The sequence below is a fragment of the Equus przewalskii genome, chromosome 27 (genome assembly GCF_037783145.1).
Source record: "Equus przewalskii isolate Varuska chromosome 27, EquPr2, whole genome shotgun sequence".
NCBI classification, from domain to species: domain Eukaryota; kingdom Metazoa; phylum Chordata; class Mammalia; order Perissodactyla; family Equidae; genus Equus; species Equus przewalskii.
The window spans coordinates 32,300,131-32,323,056 of record NC_091857.1 but is presented as its reverse complement, the minus strand read 5'-3'; the positions used below and the strand labels follow the sequence as shown (position 1 = coordinate 32,323,056).

The following is a 22,926-nucleotide window of genomic DNA, read 5'->3' as shown; positions in this document are numbered from 1 at the left end:
GAAACCTCCTTATTAATCTTCCAGCAGTTTTCTATGATGAACACATTTCACAAATGGGTCAATTATTCCAGTCCTTCCTTTTATCTGGAACATATGAAGTATAAGAACAAACTGAACCTCTTTGTGAAATGTTCTAATAAGTCCAGTCAAAGATCCTAATGAACTTCCCAAGGTGGGAAATGGGACAATCTGGTATGTAGAAAAAGTTCTGTTTCAGCTTGTGTTTTTCCAAGTTGCATTCTAATGGTTGGCGCATGGGTCTCTGTTGAATTTTGCCAGTGACTCCAACAACGGCAACCAAGGAATTATTTAGTGATGTCAATTTGCAGTTTAACACTGAATAAGTGGCACCAATACCTACTGGAAAGTCAGCCAATTGTGTCCCCACTGTCATTTGTACCTGGGGCTCATGGGGGACTACTGGAATTGGAGCCACCAGCATGGCAAAGAACCCTTGGCCCCGTCAATCACCTTCCTCCTCTGAGTCTCGGACTCAAGAGGTCATGAGCTTATTTGGGGGAACCCTCTTTTTCTCTCATGCCTTCCTCTAGCTCAGGGAACTCATGTTTCTAGTGCCTCTTTTCTTTGCAGCAGGTACACTGATCCTTTTCCAATTTTTGGCGTCCCTTCCTCCCTGACCTTGGATCCCCCTTCTTGTCCCATCTGGGGGAGCTGTGTAAAGCACCTCGACTAGCTTGGCTTTATGCACCTCTCAAATGTTATAAACTTTGAAAGTTATTCCCACCAATTGACCTGAACTCATTTCTATGGTCCCCTCGACCTCATTGACCTTCCTTGCCATCAGTATCCGTGCCACATTAGTATTAAAAGGATTCGACACACTTAGAGCAGCCATGTCCTTATCAAGTTTTTCTTCTGGTGTCTGAGTATCTTTGACTACTAGAGGCTTGGTTTTTCTTGGGATCATTGGTGTGGTCCCTGACCAGTCAGCTTTCTGATCATGCAACCACAGAAAAGCCTGCCCATATGGAATCTCATCCCATTTTCCAGACCTTTCACAAAACAACTCCAACTGCAACATAGTGTAATTATTCAAAGTTCCATTCAGTCGCCATCTTTCCTCACTTTCCAAGACATATGTCAGCCAAGAGGTGTTATAGTAAAATACGATTTGTTTCTTTTGTCATTGGCTTATAGCTGTAGGTTCACCAATCAGGAAAAATCTTTCCCAAGGGACTCTTAGGTGGAACAGATGTGACACCTCCCACATTAATACTCTTTTATTTAAAAAGAGGAGAAACAGAGAAACCAAACCAAACCAAACAAGCTCGATTTCCCAAAAACCCTCAGCCAGCAAATGGTAGCCAGAACAAAGGAAACAAAACCAACCCAACCCAAAAACCAAAATGCTTCCAGTCCCACCTTAGTCCATAACGTACACTTGGTGGTGCCCAGAAAATGAAGATCTGGCCTACAGATCTTCCCAAATGAGCAAGGACAAGGGACCTCTGTGTGCACACTGGGGGCATTATCTAGTCTGGCCAGGGCATCGTGACTCACGAAACAAGTGAGTTTTCCTTTTGCCCAAAGTCATTTCCCTGGTAACTAGCGGTTAGAATGGCTGCACACAGGAGGGAGCCAGAGGGAAGGCTTGCAAAGTGAAAGAAGGTTTTTTTTTTTTTTTTTTCCTAACATAGCTTTTTTTTTGTTCTTTCATTTATTTGTTTATTTTCGGATGTACATCATAACATATTTCAAATTCTGTGTAGATTACATCATGTTCACCACCCGAAAACTAATTATAGTCCATCTCCTCACATGTGAGCCTAATCACTCCTTTTGCCCTCCCTCCTTCCCCCTTCCCCTCTGGTAATCACCAATCCAATCTCCAATGCTACGTGTTTGTTTATCGTTGTTTTTATCTTCTACTCATGAGTGAGATCATATGGTATTTGACTTTCTCCCTCTGACTTATTTCACTCAGCATAATACCCTCAAGGTCCATCTATGTTGTCACAAATGGCCAGATTTTATCATTTCTTATGGCTGAGTAGTAGTCCATTGTGTATAAATACCACATCTTCTTTATCCAGTGGTCCCTTGATGGGCACCTAGGTTGCTTCCAAGTCTTGGCTATTGTGTATAATGCTGCAGTGAACATAGGGGTGCAGGTATCTTTATGCCTTTGTGTTTTCAAGTTCTTTGGATAAATAACCAGCAGCAGGATAGATGAATCATATGGTAGATCTATCCTTAATTTTCTGAGGATACTCCATACTGCTTTCCATAGTGGTTGCACCAGTTTGACTCCCACCACCAGTGAACATGGGTTCCCTTCTCTCCACATCCTCTCCAACATTTGTTGTTTTCTGTCTTGTTAATTATAGCCATTCTGACTGGAGTGAGGTGATACCTCATTGTAGTTTTGATTTGCATTTCCCTGATAGCTAATGATGTTGGGCATCTTTTCATATGCCTGTTGGCCATCTGTATATCTTCTTTGCAGAAATCTCTGTTCTGATCTTTTGCCCATTTTCTAACTGGATTGTTGGTTTTTTTTGTTGTTGAGCTGTATGAGTTCTCTGTATATTTTAGATATTAACCCCTTATCTGATATGTGGTTTGCAAATATCTTCTCCCAGTTGTTAGGTTGTCTTTTCGTTTTGTTGATGGTTTCCTTTGCTGTGCAGAAGCTTTTTAGTTTGATGTAGTCCCATTTGCTCATTTTTTCTTTTGTTTCCCTTGCCCGGTCAGACATGGGACTTGAAAATATGCTGCTCAGACTGATGTCAAAGAGCGTACTGCCTATGTTTTCTTCTAGAAGTTGCATGGTTTCCGGTCTTACACTCAAGTCTTTAATCCATTTTGAGTTGATTTTTGTGCATGGTGTAAGGGAGTGGTCTACTTTCATTCTTTTGCATGTGGCTGTCCAGTTTTCCCAACACCATTTATTGAAGAGACTCTCTTTTCTCCATCGTATGCTCTTGGCTCCCTTGTTGAATATTAGCTGTCCATAAATGTGTGGGTTTACTTCTGGGCTCTCGATTCTGTTGCATTCATCTGCATGTCTGTTTTTGTGCCAGTACCATGCTGTTTCGGTTACTATGGCTTTGTAGTATATTTTGAAATCAGGGAGTGTGATATCTCCAGCTTTGTTCTTTTTTCTCAGGAATCCTTGGGCTATTCAGGGTCTTTTGTTGTTCCATACAAATTTTAGGATTCTTTGTTCTATTTCTGTGAAAAATGTTGTTGGAACTTTGATAGGGATTGCGTTGAATCTATAGATTGCTTTAGGAAGTATGGACATTTTAACGACGCTAATTCTTCCAACCCAAGAGCATGGAATATCTTTCCATTTCTTTCTGTCTTCTTTGATTTCTTTCAACAATGGTTTACAGTTTTCAGTATACAGATCATGAAAGGAGCTTTGGCAGCTGCTGGAGCAGCCCCTCTGCCTGTCCCAGGTGCTCCATGAAGTCCAGCCAAGGGAGGAAACCTAGATTTGAATTGGTGTGAAGCCCCGCCAACTGAGCATCGGTCCTTGGCCATCTGGCATCCCTGAGTCTTTCTCCAACCCTCCACTTTCCCAATTGGTACAGGCGTGGTGTATGACTTGGGAGTGTCTGATCAAGCCCAGGGGGTCTTAGTGAGGACCACCCATAGATCCCATCTGGGATGCCAAGTTGTTACCAGAAGTTCAGTCTCTGAACCCGGTGCCAATCCAAATAACGATAACAGAGTATTGAATGGAAAGGAAAGGCTTTACTTTCTTGGCCAGGAAGAGGGAGCAAAGCAACAGCTAGTGCCTTAAGAATAGCTTGCTCCCCATTAGGAAGTGGGTAGAGGTTGTTAAAGGTTGGGAATGTGTCTGCTTGTACAGAGGGGGCACATAGCCTTGTTGGCTGGTGTTTGTTGGCTGGCGTTTTCCCAGCTGTCCACATTTGGCCTTGTGAGGCTATTTGCCGGGTGAGATGAGATAATCCACAGATGGACGTCCTTGGCTGTTTGTCTCCATGGTGGATTCTGGTACCAGGAAGCCGAGAAGTTGGGCCTGAGAAGAAGCTTTGGTTTCTTGATATTCTCTGGACATTTGGTTCCCTGTAATAGACTTCAAGGACCTGTGATTATTTACAAGTTTAATGGGAGCCCAGCGTGAGGCCATCTGGGCTTTTAACAATGTGTAACTTCCATTTGGTTGTAAAGCTCATGGAGTCAGAGGTTAAAAAAATAAATATTTACATATGAGTGTAACTTAAGCAGGGAACAGGGATGTGTGCTTTTGGTTTTGACCTCATATATGCTAGCTTCAACATAGGGGAACACATGTGAGGGCTGGTATTAATTAAGAGCCTGTAACATACATAGATCTCCTTGCTTTCTCAAGAGAAACTCAAGAGAGAGAATTAGAGAATTAGGTCCTGTGATTAGACTCTCGGTGTGGGCAGGGTGCCTTGCTGTGGGCTTCCCAGTGAGCCCCCAAGTGGGAAGGAATGTTTTATGAAGCTCTTACTGTGTGCCAAGCCGTTGACTGCAATGTTGTATTAAATGGCTACATAATCCCCATTTGCTAAAAGTGTTCAGAGTTTGATGATTTTGTCCAAGGTCACAGAAAATAAGTGGCATACAGAATTAGGTATTATTTTTAAGGTCCTAAGGAAAAAAGCATCCCTGTAACTTCAAATATATATATTTCCAAACAGTTGAGAAGCTATCATGTTAATCTAGATATTGCTGTCTTACGGTGTCGGTTTGCAAAAAAAAAATAAAAAGGAGCAAATAAACTGCCCTGTTGAAGGGAGAAAACTGTAAACTTTAGTTTTATTTTACTTTATTTTTAATTTTTGCTGAGGAATAGTCACCCTGAGCTAACATCAAAGCAAATGTTTCTCTATTTTTTAGTATGTGGGCCACCAGCACAGCTTGGCTGCTAATAGAGGAGTGTAGGTCCCCATCCAGGAGTCAGGCCCGGGGCCGCGGAAGTGGAGCTAGCTGAACTTAACCACTAGGGCACCAGGCCTGGCCCAAACTTCACTTTTACAATAAGAGCCCTACTGTTGCTTTCAGGAGACATCCCTTTTCAATTCTGTCAACCTGAAAATCACTAGTGAAGAATGAAGAATAATCATGAGAGCACAGCCGTCTTTACAACATGTGGCGCTTCTGTGAAGGGAGGGCATGTGGGGGAGGGTCACTGGGGCCACTGGGAGGCAGGCTCAGTGTTGGGCAGGAAGAAGCTCATCACAGCCCTGGGTGGTGTTAGGTCCCAGTGACAGGGACTCAAGATGGAAGACACTTTGCACTTTTATTGTGTTTTAACATTTTCACCTGGATCAGGACACTGGATCTTCACAGCAATCCTATGCCCATTGTCCTCATTTTACAGGTGGAGAAACTGAGACACAGTAAGATGTGGTTTTGCTCAGGGTCACACAGTAAGGTGGCAGAGCCAGGATTTTTCGTTTCCAGATGTTTGTCCTGAAAGCTTTCAAACAGAAAAGCTGAAAGACTAGTATAGTAAACACCTATGTGTCTAACAGACTAGGTTGAATAATTATGAATATTTTACGATGTTTTTGTGTTCATCTTCTGTATGTTTTGCTGAAACATGTTCATGTTGCAGACCTCATGACACTTCCTTCCTGCATAAATTATGCATTCATATTGAAGAGATTTGACAATAGTTCTCTCATATCCATGGACACCCAATTCATATTCAATTTCCCCCACTGTCTCCGATTCTCTTATGGATGGGTCTTAAGTGCCCACTCATACTTCACTCTTTGCAATTGTGTTTTTCTAATGAGTTTGGTGTTATAGTCACCACACCAGATATCCTTCCTTCATGGTGTTCTCCATGTTGTACTAGAGGCTGGTAAACTAAAGCCCGCAGGCCAAACCCTGCCAACTCATTGGCTTATGTATTGTCTATGGCTCCTTTCATGCTACCTCAGCAGATCTGAGTAGTTCCAACAAAGATCGTGTGGCCTGCAAAGCTGAAACTATGTACTTACTTACTGTTTCTATGTTTGTTGACCCCTGGGTTATACTGTCCTTCCTTGACCTAACATTTAGGTCTATTCAATTTCTGAGCTGGTCGGCATGTAAATAATCTGCAAAATGGAAATTTATAAAGATTCAAATTTATAAATATTCATCTAATGATTTTCACTCATTGTCGTTGATTCTACATTTTCTCCCCTATATCACAGAAGAAGTTACAAAACACTTCACAGAATTTATAGCCAAGTTAAATAGAGTACGTGATAGGGATATTTTGATTCCTCCTCTTTATTTGGGACATGGATAATTTCACAGTGAAAATGCCTTTTTGGTAAAATCAAGGCACGTAATACACTGAGGCCCGCAGAAGCTGTGAGTTGAGCTCACCATTGTTTGACTTTCTTCTCCACTACAAACTCCCCATGAGGCCCCTCAGCATCCGATGGCAAAAGAGCCAAGTATACCGGGGTCTCTGCTCCTTCTTCTGGGCTTTTTGGGGCACGTGGACCAGACATGTCAGTTCTCACCCACCCTGGGCAGCAGGCATTCAGAAGGATCTTGTCCCCTCTCCTCTGCTCACTCAGCTTCCTGGCATGGATTCTGGACAGGACTGTGACGCCGATTTTCGTCACTCCGTATGCGGTATTAGGCCAGCCCTCCTTCTGGTGCACTCCATTCTTTGTATCTTCCACGAACTTGTTCATGAGCCCCACCAGCTCCTCTTCTGTGATGGTCTCACTTCTAAACTTCTCCTGCAGTTTTGGGCTGCAGTTGTGAAGGGCACTGAGACTCACAGTGCTAGACACATTCACCACTCTGCCTAAAATCCAACAGAAATCGTTATGTAGAAAAGGATGCACAAGAATGATGAATACCAACTTCGCTGGGATTTTGGACCAGAAAACTTCCATTTGCAAGACAATTACCAGTTTGCCCTGAGCATTAATTAAGACTGCCTCCATGAGTGAAGGACATGATACAATCTTGAACTTATTTTACCCAGAATGTCTAAGATGATGTCAGAGAAATTTTCTAATGGAGAGGGTAGCACCCAGAAGTTCCATAAGAAAATGACAATGGTTTACATAGGAACATGCTAGGAGGAATGTAAGGAGGCACTCATCATACCAAAGGCTGCCTTTGGGACCACTGGAGGATGAATGTCACTTGACAATGCTCTATGACCATGTCTCTCTGGACCAACAAAGAGCTGAAAGGTTGATGGATGGCAGATCCTAGGTGAATGGACAGCATCTGCTTTGAAAGGCTGCCACTCTGATCGAGGAAGGGAACAACAAATCAGCTCAGGGGTCTGAACTGCATGGGGTTTTCTCTCTGTTTGGATTCTTATCAACTCAGGAGCAGTAACTAATGTCCAACAATATGCTGACAGACAGGGGCCGTGGGAAACTGAACAACAGAAGGGATGTGCATATAGGGCAGAGCCCTATGGAAGTCCCTACAGGAATTAGAGGTAAGTTAAAGTAGGACATGTCAGTGAATGTCCATCAGAAGAACCACTTCCAGGTCTGGCAGGCTAGTGGAACCAGCAAGTGGGCATCCTGGTATGCTTCTTTGAAGTGGCCAGCTTGGTCCATGAGATAGGTGGGCATGGGGAGCTGCAGCCTTGCAGCAATGGGATAATTGTTGACGTGACTCTTACACCCTGTGAAGCACAGAATGCAAAGGACATTCTCTGGCAGCAAGAGAGACAATGACTGCAGGTGGTTATGCGAAAGATTCCCCAAGGGGAAGGCCCTGCACACAGCTGCTAAGTAGAATTAGGTAGTACTCCTGGGAGGCTACAAATGGGTCCTCACGAAAGGAGACATTATTTCTGGACCAGGCTTTGCGTACCCGACATAGATGTCAATGTTCAAGCAGTACAGCAGGAGTGGAACAGAAGATACCACACCATTTGGGCTGGTAAGTTACACTTCTGCAGACCAAGCAACGCACTTTTATCCCTGGAGTAGTAGCTTTGATAGAGAATTGGAATGGGCAGTTGAAATGGTGGTTGTCTCAAACATGAGGAGAGAAAGGTATGAAGAGCTGGCTTACACACATTCGTGAGCATGTGCTCACACCCAACATGAGGGGGCCAAGGGAGATGCCCCACACGATAGATTCTTTTCTTCTGCTGGGGGATCTTGGGATGAAGGGCTGGGGGAGGATGCTGGGGTGACTATATGATTCTACTCCACATCACCTCCACTTTCTTTTTTCCTACCTGATACGGTACTCCTGACACCAGGGCTACAACTGCAGATATGGGAAGCAGGAATAATTCCTCAGCAAGAACCCGTAACTACAGGTTTAAACCTTCATGTCAGAAGTCCCAAGGGCCTGATGGAGTAGAATGTGCCTTCGCCAATATGGCAAAAGTGGAGTGACAGCAAATGCAGCTGTATTGCCTAGTGGCCGAGACAGCCCACGAGGTCTGGACCTATGGAACCCAACCCTACCTGATATGAATGGGAGTGGACTGAAGGGAAGGCACATGTTAGACTAGCTACCTTCGCTGCAGGCGATCAGGATCAGCACAGTGGCTGAACTTGACAGCTCTTTGAAAGGTGAAAAACTTTGGGTAAAAGTCAATGATAAGGAAGAAAAGGAAGCAAGGTGGCCTAGGCTAAAGGAATGAATAAATGGGTTATGCAACAAGAGAAATCCCATATTACATTGGTGTCTCGAGAGGCTCAGAGCAAGAGACGGTATCGTCCCTTAGCTCCATCATACCAGATGCCGGAAAATGTGAAGCCACATGTTGCTAAGACCATTCCTGCTTTCGGGACATGACAAGGTCGAGGAGAAGCCTGAGAACCTGAGTGGCCTCGGCTCTGCGAGCCAGGGTCATGTGATATGGTGATGAACTGAACCAATGTTAACGACTGAGTGGGACTCTAGCAATGTGCCAGCATCTCTCGATTCTTATCTCTCAGGTTCCATGTACCACCATACTGTGATATGGTGTAACAGTGCCCTCGTTGGTAATATTCAACTAGCACACATAATGAAGAACTGAATTTAGCTAACCACGAGCTATAATTAACCATCAGTTAAATGAATTAGAGAAGGAGCCCATTAGACTGAGGTGGCTCTAACGTCATGGTGGCCTATCAAGCAAACCAAAATCTAAGCCTGTAAATGCCTCTAGGTTACAAAAACGAAACCTAAGGACCACCCATCAGCAATGGCCAACTGGTCTGGAAGCTATAGCCAATCAATAATCTCCTTCCTTTGCTCCAGCCTTTTTTCTACAAAAGTGGTGGGGTACTCCTAAGCACTTCCCATTTGTTCCTTCTCCACTCGAATAGATTTTTTCTCAAATAAATGCTTAAATTTTTAATATGCCTTAGTTTATCTCTTAACAATACTAAATGATCTACACAAATACTATGCTAAATAAGGTATAAACAGCAGTTGATCAGTGAAAGAATCAAATTACTATAAACCCACAAACGTGCATGTAGTGGTTTCAGGGGATGGATTATCTGTTCCTTTAAATCTATTCCTACCCCACACTGGCGCCTGCAAATGTCAGGCATATTTCTGACACAATTGCTGTATGTGTTATATAAATGCTCTAGTAAATGTAGATCCTCAATGATCCTTTGCTGGAAGAGAGCCTTGGCAAAGGACCAGGGTGTGGCCTATGAAAGTAAAGGATTAAGCTTGGCCAAAGAAAGATTTGGCCCTGAACCCACGGCTGCTGGAAGGTAATCTTTACACAATTGGAATGTCCTGCCTGATACAGAGTGTCATTGTTTACTCAGGGGGTCTAGGGTCAGGCTACAGAATAGATGCTAACGGGGTAATTATGGTGCTACTTTGGGCTACCTGCTATCAGCTGGACTTCTGGAGATGCTGGCGAGTAAGGTCAGCAGAGAGTGGTGGGCCATGTCTATGTGACAAACCCCAACAAAAATACCAAATACTAGGCAGGATAAGCTTCTCCGGTTGGCAATAGTCCATGTGTATTGTCACATATCACCGCCTGGAGAAAACATGCTGTTTGCAGGACTCCCCTGGGAGAGGAGAACTGGAAGCTCCATGCCTGGTCTTTCCTGGACCCTGGGCTATGAGACTTTTCCCATTGCTGATTTAATTGGTCTCCATTTTTGATAAGACACTATAATTTTGAGTATCATGGGCTCTGTTGAGTTCTGAGTCCTAGTGAATTTCTGAAACTGAGGGTGGTCATCGGGACCTGCTGAACTTGTAAAGACCAAATGATATTTATCTCACATATGTACAGTGGGTTTAGCATCTAAAACCCCATAAATATAATACACTATATAAGACACAGAAAAAGATGTGGGAGGATAACAAATTGAAGGCTGCGAAGGCTCCTCTAGCCTGAATAGGATCACTCAGAGAGGGAGAGGGAGGAGGAAGGAGCCGGGATGGAATCCTCAGGGAATTCCAACGTGTGAGGGGCACAGAGCAGGTAAAGGGCTTCTCTGAGGAGACTTTTGAACAAAGACCTGAAGGATGAGAAAGAGTCAGCTGTGCAATGACCAGTGGGGCAGAGAGCACTGATGACCACTGGACAAGTGTGTGCAGAGCCTGAAGCACAAGGATGCCTGGCCCAGTGGAGACACAACAAGGAGTCAGTGTAGCAGAGCAGAGAGAGGTAGCAGGGGCTTGTAGATGAGAGCAGAGGCAGGCAGGGCAGATCGTGCCAGAACCAGCATGGCTTGGGCTCCTCATCGGACTCACCATGGGGTTTTATGAGAGGCAGTAGCTCCGTGCAGACATCTCGGGTACCAAAAAAGTTTGTTTTCATTGTCACTTCTGCTTGAATAGGAAACGGAGTGGGGTCCACAGCTTTCAGAGGAAGAAGGAAGGTAGAGTTAATAAATGGTAGCCATGTGGTAAAAACCCATAGAATTATATTTTTTAAAGCGTCCAAAAGAAATTGGGTGAATTTTGTGTAAAACTGGCAGGTAGTTAACAGTTGTACCAATGACAATTTCCTAGTTTGACAATGTACCAACCGGGTCCACACATGGGATCTCTGTGTACAAGTTTGTGCAATTTTCTTAATTATTTTAAAATGGCTTAAAAAGTCCCCCTATTTCCCTGAAATTCAATCAGAGAAAAACTGCGTGACACCCTGGAAAAGATCCCCAGGCGTCCCAGACAAAGAAATACAAAGGTCCCTCTGGCTGGAAGGCAGTCCAGTTCCAGGTGCACTCTGCTGTAGCCGCACCCCTGTCCCCACCCCTCCTCCTTCCCCAGGCAGCCATCCTGGACTCCAAAGGCAGGGGAGCCCCACCGCAGGGATGCTCCCATGGATCTGGCCACCCAGGCAGAACGCTTCTCCTGCGAGCACCGGGCTCCTTACTCTTGAAGGCGATGCCCGCGTTGTTGACCAGCACGTCGAGGCCCCCGTACTCCTTTTTCAAGAAGTCGCGCAGGGCGCGGATGCTCTGCAGGTCGTTGATGTCCAGCTGGTGGAAGCGAGGGCTCAGGCCCTCCGCCTGCAGCTGCTGCACGGCCGCCTGGCCCCTCGCCGCGTCCCGCGCCGTGAGCACCACGTCCCCTGAGAACTGCCGGCACAGGTCGCGCGCGATGGCGAAGCCGATGCCCTTGTTGGCCCCGGTCACCAGCGCCACACGCCTGCTGGACAACATGGCTGGGTGGGGGACCGCGGGGCGCTGGTGCGGAGAGCGGTTCTGTCTCCCAAGTACAAATGGCTCCGCGCGGCCGCTGCGCGCAGCTTAAGAAGCCTGACGTCTCCGAGGGCGCTGGTTGCGCGCTAGCAGGACGCGCGCCCCCAGCCGCCTGGCTCGGCGCGCAAGCGCAGGCCTCGCCCCCTCATGGCTTGGTCCCTGGGAACCTCATGGGGCGCAGCGACTGCAAAGCAGTAGTACTCGCCACTTTGCGAAACTGGCTCGCAGAAGATTTAAGGCCGATTGCTGTTATAGGCTGCCTGCCTGGCAGAGAGAACCATTCTGATAGGCCGCGTGAGTACATTTCAACTGAAACCGTAGCTCTGGTTCTCCAAGAGTCTTTCTCTTGTGTTCCCCCGACTATTTCAACTCTTCCAGGTTGTGCTTGAAGAAATGGGGCATTTGCAGACTTTTTTTTTTTTTTTTTTCCTGGCGTTTTCAGAAATACCGCGTGAACTGAAATCTTTGGATCTAGAGATGTGGAATAAGGTGGGAAGACGTGACAAGGGGATTTAGTGTGTGTTGATTTCTCCCCTAAGTATGGAAGCAAAGCTCCTGGCTTATCCTTGGCTGATTTTCACCCCGCAGTGGGGAGCGTTTACGAAATCATGACAGGGTTACCTCCCTACACACCTGCAGGGTCATCGACTTGGCTGTATCCAGGTCCTGCACTGTAAACGTGCTCCCGGGTGTTGCAGCCCTTTCTCACACTCAGAATAACTCGTCAGGATGCATCTTATTATCTTCATTTTAATGTGAAGAAGTGGATCCTCAGAAAGTTCATAAAGTAGTTCAGTGGTGGGAAATGAATTTTCTTCCTTACTATTTCCTACTAACAGCAGAGGAATAGCCGACTATAGGGTCGAATTTCACTTCTGAGCTGGCTGTTGAGGTAGCCACTTCCCACAAGTGGCCATTTAAATGTAAATTTAATGAAAATAATACAATTTAAAATTCAGTTCTTTAGTTGCACTAGCCACATTTCCAGTGCTCAACAGTCACACGTGCTAGTGGGCACTGTATTGTACAGACACCTCCACGATGTTCCCTTCACAGCACAAAGTTCTGGTGAACAGGGGTGCTTTAGATAGATGCCAATTATGTTGCCATTGCAAGGTAGGTTTCCAATCAGTTGCAACACACAAAATTAATAATAAGGGAAAGAGGTTTGCTTTTTTATTCTCTTAAATATTTTTTGAGGTAATTGCAGATTCACATGCAGTAGTAAGAGGTAAGATAGAGATTCCTTGCACTTGACCCAGTTTTCCTCAGTGGTAACATTTTGCAAAACTCCAGTACAATATCACACTCAGAATACTGACATCAAAACAATCCACCAATCATGTCCAGATTTCCTCATTTCACTTGTACTTATTTGTATGTGTGTATTTGGATCCATACAATCTTATCACAAGTGTAGGTTTGTGTATCCACCACTACAATCAAGATACAGGACATTTCCATCAGCAGTAGGATCCCTCCTGTGCTCTTTTAAAACCAAACATACCTCTCTCTTGCTCCCACCCTCCCCTCCCTCAGCCCTGTCCACCAGTAATCTGTTCTCCATTTCTAAAATTGTCTTGTTTCAAAAATGTTTCGTAGCTGGAGTGGTACTTTATAACCATTTGGGATTTTTTTTTTTCATTCAGGATGAAGAGCTTTGTTTTGGATTTTCTCCCTTATCCAAGTGTATGCTTGGTCTGTCATTTGCTGGCCTCTCTGCACACCCCTAGCCTCATTTACTTTCTTCTATATCGGGGGTGAGCCAGTGCTGGAAGGATGTGGGATGGACTAAATCCACTGAGGGTCACTCAGCAATCCAACATGACATGTAGGGAAGTCTGGTCATGGTGAGGGGCCTGCTATTTCAAAAGGCCAATTCTAAGAGGGCCGTGAATCAGGATGTTCAGCCTGATTTATCCTTGTAGTACTGGTACCAACACAAGAAGTGACAAGTCAGTGGGGCAGGATGCTCCAGAAAATATAATCCATAAACATTATGTAGTATGAGAATGTAGTGTATGATAAAAGTGACATTAACAATTAACAGGGGAAAGAAAGAATTACTCCAGAAAATGGTAGTGGGGAAAGGGGGCAATCATGAAAAGGAAAAAAAGAGATCCTCACCTTCCAAGTACACCAATTAATTTATAAAGAGAAAGAAAAAGAGCTTTCTCACTTTTCAAATTTATGGGTTTATAAATGAAAGTATAAAACAAGTATAAGAAAATACAAGTAAAATTTCTATTTTTCATTATGGGCAAAGGGGTTTGTCAGCATAAGGACAGGGAAGAATCACAAAGGAAAGGACTGAAAGATTTGAGTATGGGAAAGTTTTAGAAAGTTTGTTTTGGAGAAGCATGCTAATGTAAAGCCAGTGAATTAAGATCTTGAATTAAGATTTTGTATATTTTTTCTCTGTCAAACTTGGGTCTTGATCCTGGTGGTGTGTTTGTGAGCCTCCCACCCTTCCTCGCACACAGCACCTTGTCTGGGTTCTGAACGTGAGAAGGAAAATAAGAAAGTAAAGGTGGAGGCCCCGGATCTCTGTTAGGAATCTAATGGCTAATGTGGAAGGTATTCCTTGGTTGTGAGAGTCAAGTCTGAGATCATCCTGGCTGCTATATGGAGAAAGAATTTTATCACATCTATTAACTTGTGGAATAAACGCACATCTTTACCACCCACTGCTTCAAAACAGTTATTTTATTTGTCCTAAGGTACACAGTTCCATGGTGTCTATTAACATAATAGATGTTGGAAAACAGTATTAAATTCTAAGTTAAATTCTAAGTTGTTGAGCTCTCGGGGTCTTCCCCTGCCCATGATTATTTATCCTCACAGAATTCGACTTGACCCTGGCTCTTCTTCTTATACTTTCTGCCTGTTTAGGATGGTCAATAAGCTTTGCCTATGGGTAGAGCATGGACTTAGAGGCTCAGAATCTAATTGTAGCTGAGCCGCTGAGTAAGCATGTCACTCCAGGCAATTTACTTAAGTCTATGAAAATTAAACAATATAACAGCAGATTTTAATAAGTAACATACTCTTGCAATAGGGCGGTGGGTCCAGCACGACCTCAACTCAACTTGAATTTGTACAGAGATGACTGGCATTTCAATGAAAGCATGAGGGAGTTGGGTGGGAGAACTGAGGGTCTTTAGTCCAGTCAGGAGAGTGAAAAATTGCAAAGGGTTGGGTTGGTCAGTGTAAAGGTCAGTAGGCCACAGTGTCTGCTACACAGAGACTGGGAGACGGAGGTTCTGTGCTTTCTCATGATTACATTTCAACACAATGGCTTTCAAATCCTTAAGAAAGACGCTCCTGGGTTGGAGCAGATGGGTATATATCTCAAACAGACAGAAGAAGGGTTCACAAATTGTAAATAAATGCTCTAAGAAAGGGTGGTAAAGAGCCTATGGTCAGATGTGGGCTAGAACGAATAGGAAATCCTTTTGGCGGCCTTGAGCATGTTAAGGGGGCTTGAGTCATCCTATGATGGGGCCTCGAGCTGTTAGAAAGTATGCCAGTGTTTCAGTCTTTTAATGTGGGGGGAGGGGAGTGAATGAAATCATTTGTGCTAACTCTCATCACCTGGCTGACAAGAGAATTTTCACATATTGAGGTATAAGGGGTAAGAAGTTGGGTTCAAAACTGATCCGGCTGGAACTAAAAAGCCTGACTTGTGGTCTATGAAACATACATTGTACATAAGCTTAACCATTAAAGTAAAGAATGCACTCTCAAGATAAGAATGCATCCTTCCCTATTGGTAGTGTCTGGATTGGTCCCCTTCCTGACATCAGGGTCACGTTGACCTGGTCATTTGCAACTTAATACCTCTGAAATTTTCATGAAAATGTATCCTGGGTGTGATTACTACATGTTCTTTGTTCCAAAAAGATAAAAGACTGTACTGCAACCCATGCTTCTCGGGAACGCCTTCTAAGGCCTCCTCGGGTTATAATCCTTACTCTGGCTCATAATAAACTCAACCCAATTTTGATTTATAGGTTGTTATGGATTATTTGCACGGACATGGCCAAGGCGGTGTTTTCCAGGTTTCTCCACTGTAAAATTACTCTTCCCCCATCCCGTACTGTACTCTCTGGAGGCAAGTCTCTAAGGAGAGTCCACAGTCAGGGCGGGGGTGGGTGGGGCAGAGACTGAGCTCTGTCTCCTAGAGGGAGTAGCAGGTACATAATGATTTGGAAATCTGTAGGCGGCCTCTGGGACTGCTAGGTCGGATAGGGAGAATTGGGCGGGCCTCATGGGGCAAACGGGCTAGAGGGCTCCCTGCCCGCAGATGGCGGGGTGGAGCCGATCCAGGCAAAGCCGGTCGAGGCAAAGCCTGTGAACTAGGGGGCCCGGGCCAGGCTTGCTAGGCCTTAGCGGGAGGCGCAGCAGATCAAGGGACGTGTGGGGGCCTGCTTTAGGGGCTGGGGCCGCGACGCCAGCCTTAGGAGGGCCCTCCCCCTACTGTGGCAGGAGAGACTGCGGTGGGAGTCTTCAGGGCGGAGGTTCCTCGAACCTGAGCCGTTGGGTTTTCTCGCCCTTGGCTCGGGAGTTCAGAGTCCGTGACGCATCCAGGAAACAATGCGCATGCGCAGGCCAGGAGACGTGGGCCTGCAGCGGAGGGAAGGGTCCGCCCGGCGACTTAGGACTTGGGTCAGTGAGGACTCGATGCGGTCCTGACGGCCCTCAGCCTCTCCCTCTGCCGCTCCGGCTCGCTTCTTGCATTCGCCTTCCGGAGGAGCGCTGTACGGAGTTTCCACCTGTAGTGGGCTCGTCATCGCCGCAGCCATCTTGGGGGCGGTGCCCCACCGCGGGTGGGCCGGAAGAACTTCCGGGGTCAGGGAAACCGGTGACCCGGGGTTGCCAGGGCAACAGGAGCCGGGTAGTTTGGGAGTTTTCCTCACGTTTTAATTTTTTGTTGTAAAGAGGAGAACTGAGCTCAGGTTGCCGATCTCCACGAGGCCGGGCATTGTACTGGGCGCTACGGTATCCGTCCATGCTCTGGAAACCGTTCATTTAGCGTATTTGACCCAAGAAGCCGCCGTTGAGGCGCGTGTGTGGGATGCGAAGGAGCCTAAGGTTGCGTCTGTAACCCCCGGGGCCTGAGGCGCTTCGGCCCGAATATGGCGGGCGGGGGTGCGGTGTGTGTGGAACATTCTGAGGACTGTGGGCGGGAGGACGGTGCCGGCAGCCGAGTGTCACCCGTGCTGTCACCGGGCGCTCGTGCAGAGCTGGCTCGCTGGACCCGAGCCCCGCGCGGCCGGCCCGGGGGTGGTTGTGGGGTTCCCGGCCCGTGTGCGGGGGCAGCGCTGGGCCCTGGTACCGGCCTCGCCATCTTTGGGTAGATCGGACAATGAGCCTTCCACTGCTGAAGCGCCGTGTTGAGTGCCTGGGGTTCTTGTTTTGTTGTTCATTTCGGTCCGGTATGTTTTAGTAGTAGATTTTAGGAACAGGTGTATGGTTAAACTGTACATATGTGCACCTAAGTAATATTCCTGTTATGTAAGTCACAGAATAGGATACCAAAGTAACAGTCCAGCCTTCTCCCCTTGCACGGCTTTGAATATCCTTTCTTAAACCCGTTTTTATAAACATATATAATATGCTCAGAAGCAAACCCGAAAGGGAACATTGCATTTGTAATGTTCTGCAGCTTTATTTTTTCACCTCATATATCTGGGACATTTTTACGTGTTAGCATGTACCTTCTTCCACTGAATGGCTGCCTAGTTCTCAGTCCATTGCCTGTGTCATATTGGTGGTTAATGGATTTCATTTTTATGCTTCCAAAGAAGTGGCATGTGGACAGTCTAATAGTCGTTTTAGGTTTTATGATCATCTCTTTGTTTTGTCTGCTTTCTTGGCTCTCATTCTCTAATCTGTTGCAAACCCCATTTAATCACATTGACTTCAGGATCGTGGTTCTAAGAACAAACCATTACTTCACACTCAAAGAGGATTTTTCTTTTTTTCCTCCAAGACTTCCTAGCTGATGGTGGCTTCATGGCTACTGTTCATTCAAAATATAATTAGATCGGTGCTTAGTCAGTGTTGATTAGGACTGAGATGTGTAAGTCACCAAAGCACATGGTCATGAAATCAGTTATGAGGGTTTCCATGATTAATCAGCATTACATCCTTATAGGTACGAGGAACCGTGATTATGATACAACTGGATAGGAAGGCAAAGAAATGTTTTTTGTTTCAGATTGGGCACCTAAACAGAAACTGCACTTGTAGTATGAAGAAGGGAAGAGGAAGAACAAGCCGGATCAGAAGACGAAAACTCTTCAGAAGTTCTGAATCAAGAGGAGGTACAGTTTAGATCATTTGGTGCCAGTGATGGAAAAAGGAATGCTTTGTTGATTGGTATGAACAGATACATGGCGCTTTTCTCAGAGGCTCATGGGCACTTTTCAAAAAGGATATTTCTTAAAGAATACTCTTTTATTAGTGCCATTATATTCTTTTAAACCCTGTGGGACTATGAATATAGTTCTCATTGCTCCAAGTACGTCTGCTCTGGAGATGACTCCCAGATTTCTGTTTCTGGTCCTGGCCTCTAGCTACCTGTAGGATCTCAGTGTTTGGATCTAAATTCATCATTTCAAGTTCAGTGTAGCCCAGTCTGAACGAGATACTGTATGTGAAAGTGCTTGGCCAGCTGGAAAGTACTACATAAATGCAGTTGTCATTTTTGATGAAAATTTAACCACTCGTCCTGGTGGACCTCAGGTGTGTCAGCATCTTCGGAGGTGATCTTTGACTGTGGTTCTTTGTCCTCTGTAGCCAGTGTCCTGCTCGACCTCGCCTGGCCTTTCGTAGGTGAACTGCTTCTCTGTTCTGCCTGTAGATGATTTCAGCTGGGTCTTTGCTGGTTTACCTACACCCTTGTTTTTCTTCCCCGCCTGTTGTTCCATTTGCTGCTGTCAGTCTGATGTTCCTAAGGGACTGGTTCCCTGTCGCCTTTTTGGTGGGGAGCCTCCATGAATGCTCCTTCCCTCTTGTGTGACATCTGAGCTCCTCCTGTGTGACATCGACTCCTCTTGTAGGTGGCCCCACCCTGCCCCTCCATGTACTGGACGTCTGTTCTTACTCATGGTTCCCTGAGCATGCTCTGCACCACTGCCCTTCCTCGTAATCCTTCCTCTGCCCAGAACACCTGTTTTCCTTCTTGTTACTTGTTCCCTTTCTCTCTAACCTTCAAGACTGAGCTGAGATTATGTCTTTGGTAATGCCATTTCCATTTCTCACAAATGTCACCTTTTGTGAAGTTGCTTATTGGGCATTATTCTTAGGGACCTACTGGTTTTCTAGTTGTTTTTCCTGGAAGTCTTGTTTCCCACCTAAAATGTGATCTTTTTGAGGGTGAAGAACACATTGAGCTTTCCCTACAGTGCAACATATGCTGTGTGGATAGTAGTTGCTCATTAAATGCTCAGTCATTAAATACTCTTACTGTAAAATCTAGTTTTTGGTTTGTGATAATATATTTTGGGAGTATTATATCGTGGATCGTATTTGAAAAAAACAGTTTTATTGAGGTATAACTGACATACAATGAATATTACATTTTAATGTGTAGAATTTGATAGATTTTGACTTATGTGTTTGTACAGGAAACCATCGCCGCAGTCAAGATAATGAGCATATCCATCACCCCAGGAAGTTTCCTTATTTACCTTTGTAATCCTTTCCTTTTGGCCCTCTTTGAACCCTTCCTCCCCCTGTCCCCATGCAACCCGTGATCTACTTTCTGTCACTATCAATTTGTTTACATTTTATAGTTTTATAAAATGATAGCGTATGAGTTTTTCTTTTATTTGGCTGCTTTTACTCAAGATAATCATTTTGGGGTAATTCTTTGTTGCTGTGTATCAGTAGTTCATTCTTTTTTATTGTTGACTGTATGCCATGATTTGCTTATCTATAATGTTGATGGACGTTTGGGGTGTTTTCATTCATTGCCTACTACAGATAAAGCCATTATGAACATTTGTGTACAACAAATCTTTGCATGGACACATAGTTTCTTTTCTCTTGGGTAAATACCTAGGAGTAAAATGATTGAATCATATCATAGGTGTAGGTTTTGTTATTAAAGAAACTGTCAAACTGTCAAGCTGGTTGTATAATCTCATGTTCCCACCAGCAGTTTATGAGAGTTCCAATTGCTCCACATTCTTGCCAACACTTGTTGTCGTCTTTGTGATTATAGCCCTCCTAAGTGGTGTGAAGTGCTGTGTTATTGTGGTTTTTGATTTGCGTTTCCTAATGACTAGTGTGCTTATTTGCCATTTATCCAGGCATTCTTTGGTTCACTGTTTAGATCTTTCACCCATGTTTTAATTAGGTTGTGTTGTTTTTCTTGACTACTCAGAGTTCTTTAGATATTCTGGATTCGAGTTCTTTATCGGATACTTGATTTGCAGATGTTTTCAATCACGCTGTGGCTTCTTTTTTAATTCTCTTAACAGTCTCTTTTGAAGAGCAGAAATTAAAATTTGATAAAAGTCCAGTTTATCAATTTGTTGTTTGTGGACCTTGCTTTTGGTGTTGTACCTAAGAAATCTGCCTAACCCAAGGTTGAAAAGATTTTCTCCTATGTTTTCTTCTAGACGTCTTATGGTTTTAGGCTTTATATTAAGTCTATGATTCAGTTCGAGTTAATTTTTATATATGGTGCAAGACATGAATAAGTTTATTTCGTTTGCTTATGGAGATCAAATTGTTCCGGCAACATTTATGAAAAAACTATCCTTTCTCCTCTGAATTGGCTGTGTACCTTTGTAAAAGATAGGTTATCCATTTATGTGTGGATCCATTTTTGGACTTTCTGTTCTGTTCCATTCATCTGTTTGTTGTCTTTATGACAATAGCTGGCTCTTTGCTGGTTACTGTGGCTTTATAATAATTTTTGAAATCAGTATTTCGAAATGGTTTTGGCTACTCTAGATCCTTTGTATTTCCATATGAATTTCAGAATCATTTTGTCAATTTCTATGAAAAAGCCTGCTCGAGTATTGATTAGGAATTATTGAATCTATAGATCAATTTGGAGAGAATTTGACATCTCAACAATATTGAAACTTCCAAACCATAAACCAGGTATGTCTTTCCATTTATTTAGGTTTTTGATTTCAGACTTTTAAAATTTTTATTTATTTATTTTTTGAGGAAGATCAGCCCTGAGCTAACATCTGCTGCCACTCCTCTTTTTTTGTTGAGGAAGACTGGCCTTGGGCTAACAGCCGTGCCTTTCTTCCTCTACTTTATATGTGGGACACCTACCACAGCCTGGCTTGCCAAGCGGTGCCATGTCTGCACCTGGGATCTGAACCAGCGAACTCCAGGCTGCCAAAGCGGAATGTGCACACTTAATCACTTTGCCACTGGGCCTGTCCACCAAAATTTTTATGTTTAATTGTGGTAAAATACATATAACATAAAATTGGCCATTTTTAAGTATACTTCAGTAATGTTAAGTACATTCACATTTTTGTGCAACCAATCTCCAGAACTCCTTTTATCTTGCAAAACTGGAGTTCTATACCCATTATATAACAACTCCTTATTACCTTCTCCCCCCAGCTCCTAGTAACCATCCTTCTACTTTTTCTTTTCATGACCTTCACTATCTAGATAACTCATATAGGTGGAATCATACAGTACTTGTCTTTTTGTAATTGGTTTGTTTCACTTGGCGTAATGCCCTCAAGGTTCATTCCTGTAACACCTGTCAGAAAGTCCTTTCTTTCTAAGGCTAAGTAATATTCCATTGTATATTTATATATACGACATTTTCTTTATCCATTTATCCGTTAACGATATTTAGGTTACTTCTACCTCTTAGCTATTGTGAATAATGATGGTGTGAATGTGGGTGGACAGATATCCCTTTGAGGCCCTGCTTTCTTTTCTGGATATACATCCAGAATTGTAATTGCTGAATCATATGATAATTATATTTTAATTTCTTGAGGAATCGACATACTGTTTTTCCACAGCAGCTGTACCATTTCACATTCCCACCAACAGTGTGCAAGAGTTCCAGTTTTTCCACATCCTTGCCAACACTTTTTGGTTTCTGTTTTTCTGATAGTAGCCATCCTAATGGGTGTGAGACAGTACCCATTGTGATTTTGATTTGGCTTTCTGTAATGATTAGTGATGTCGAACTCTTTGTATATGCTCTTCAGCATTTGTGTATCATCTTTGGAGAAATATCCATTCAAGTCCTTTGCCTGTGTTTTAATTGAGTCTTGTTTTTCCATATAGGCATTTACAGCTGTAAATTTCCCTGTCTCACAGTCCTGTAGGCTAGAAGTCCGAAATCAAGGTGTCAGCAGCATCGCGGGTTATGAGGGAAGGATCTGTTCCAGGCCTCTCTCCTTGTAGACGGCTGTCTTCTCCCTGTGTCTCTTCTGTCGTCTTCTCTCTGTGCATTCTCTGTCCAGATTTTCTCTTTTCATAAGGATACCAGTCATATTGGATTGGGCCCACCCTAATGACCTTATTTTAACTTGATTTCCTCTGTAAAGACCTGTGTAGGAAGGCCGGTAGCTAGTGTGTTAAGACTGTGCGGATTATGACCTGCCGAATGAGGAGGGACAAGGCACTCATGCGGGTCGGCACGTAGCTCCCTCAGCATCTGAACCCCTGCTTTTGGGGTAGTGAAAACCCTCGGGCCATTTTGATTGGAGGCACAGATTCAATATAATCGTATAAAAGAAGTAAAGTAAGAAGATTTATTACTTATAGATCCCAAAGATGTGGATGGGGTTTAGAGGGGCTGTCCTCAGTCCCAGGTCATGAGCGAGCAGGAGATAGACAGCAGTGTAGCAAGCACTTATTATTTATAAGGTGGTTAGGGTGGCGGTCACTAACTTTCTGCAGGCTCAACTCTAAGTGGTTATTTTAACAGGTGCCCCAGGAGAAGCATTGCTGGAACTTGCGCAGGGAATCGTAAGCTCAGGTCCTTACCTGAATATCCAGACTCTGGGTGTGAGCAGGGTTGTCATATTGTAAAATGCCTAGGTGAGGGCAACTCCAAATAGCTGTTTTCTCATCATGAGACCCCATCTCTAAATAAGGTCATATTCTGAGGTACTGGGGCCTAGGACTTCAACACATAAGCATTCGGGTATACAATTCAAGCCATAATAGGTCCTTTTCTTTATTTTGCTTTCCTTATTGCACTGGACAGAACCACCAATACAATGTTGAGTAGAAGTGGGGAGAATAGGCATCCTTGTCTTGTTCCTGGTCTTAG

The 22,926-nt window shown here is 44.3% G+C and overlaps 2 protein-coding genes across 31 annotated transcripts in view; one reads left to right on the top strand and one right to left on the bottom strand.

Moving 5' to 3' along the window:
* The window catches only part of SETD4 (SET domain containing 4), a 286,569-nt gene that overhangs the window by 188,705 nt on the left and 74,938 nt on the right, over positions 1-22,926 (top strand). For 11 of the 30 annotated variants that reach the window (XM_070597432.1, XM_070597433.1, XM_070597423.1 and 8 more), the window contains one exon: positions 17,863-17,968. The exons of 7 other annotated variants lie outside the window; for them this stretch is intronic. In XM_070597432.1, the coding sequence (XP_070453533.1) occupies positions 17,896-17,968 (73 nt within the window). In that variant the 5' untranslated portion in view covers positions 17,863-17,895. Of the gene's footprint in view, positions 1-11,799; positions 11,934-16,181; positions 16,734-16,758; positions 17,078-17,862; positions 17,969-22,926 lie in introns of those variants that run through there. 12 more of the 30 variants (XM_070597434.1, XM_008516862.2, XM_070597430.1 and 9 more) reach the window with 11 other exon arrangements.
* On the bottom strand, positions 6,232-11,867 carry LOC103548815 (carbonyl reductase [NADPH] 1). Its single transcript, XM_070597451.1, has 3 exons — positions 11,312-11,867; positions 10,684-10,791; positions 6,232-6,781 (listed from the first exon to the last, which is right to left on the bottom strand). The coding sequence occupies exons 1-3, from the start codon at positions 11,598-11,600 to the stop codon at positions 6,345-6,347; spliced, it is 834 nt and encodes a 277-aa protein (XP_070453552.1). The 5' UTR covers positions 11,601-11,867; the 3' UTR covers positions 6,232-6,344.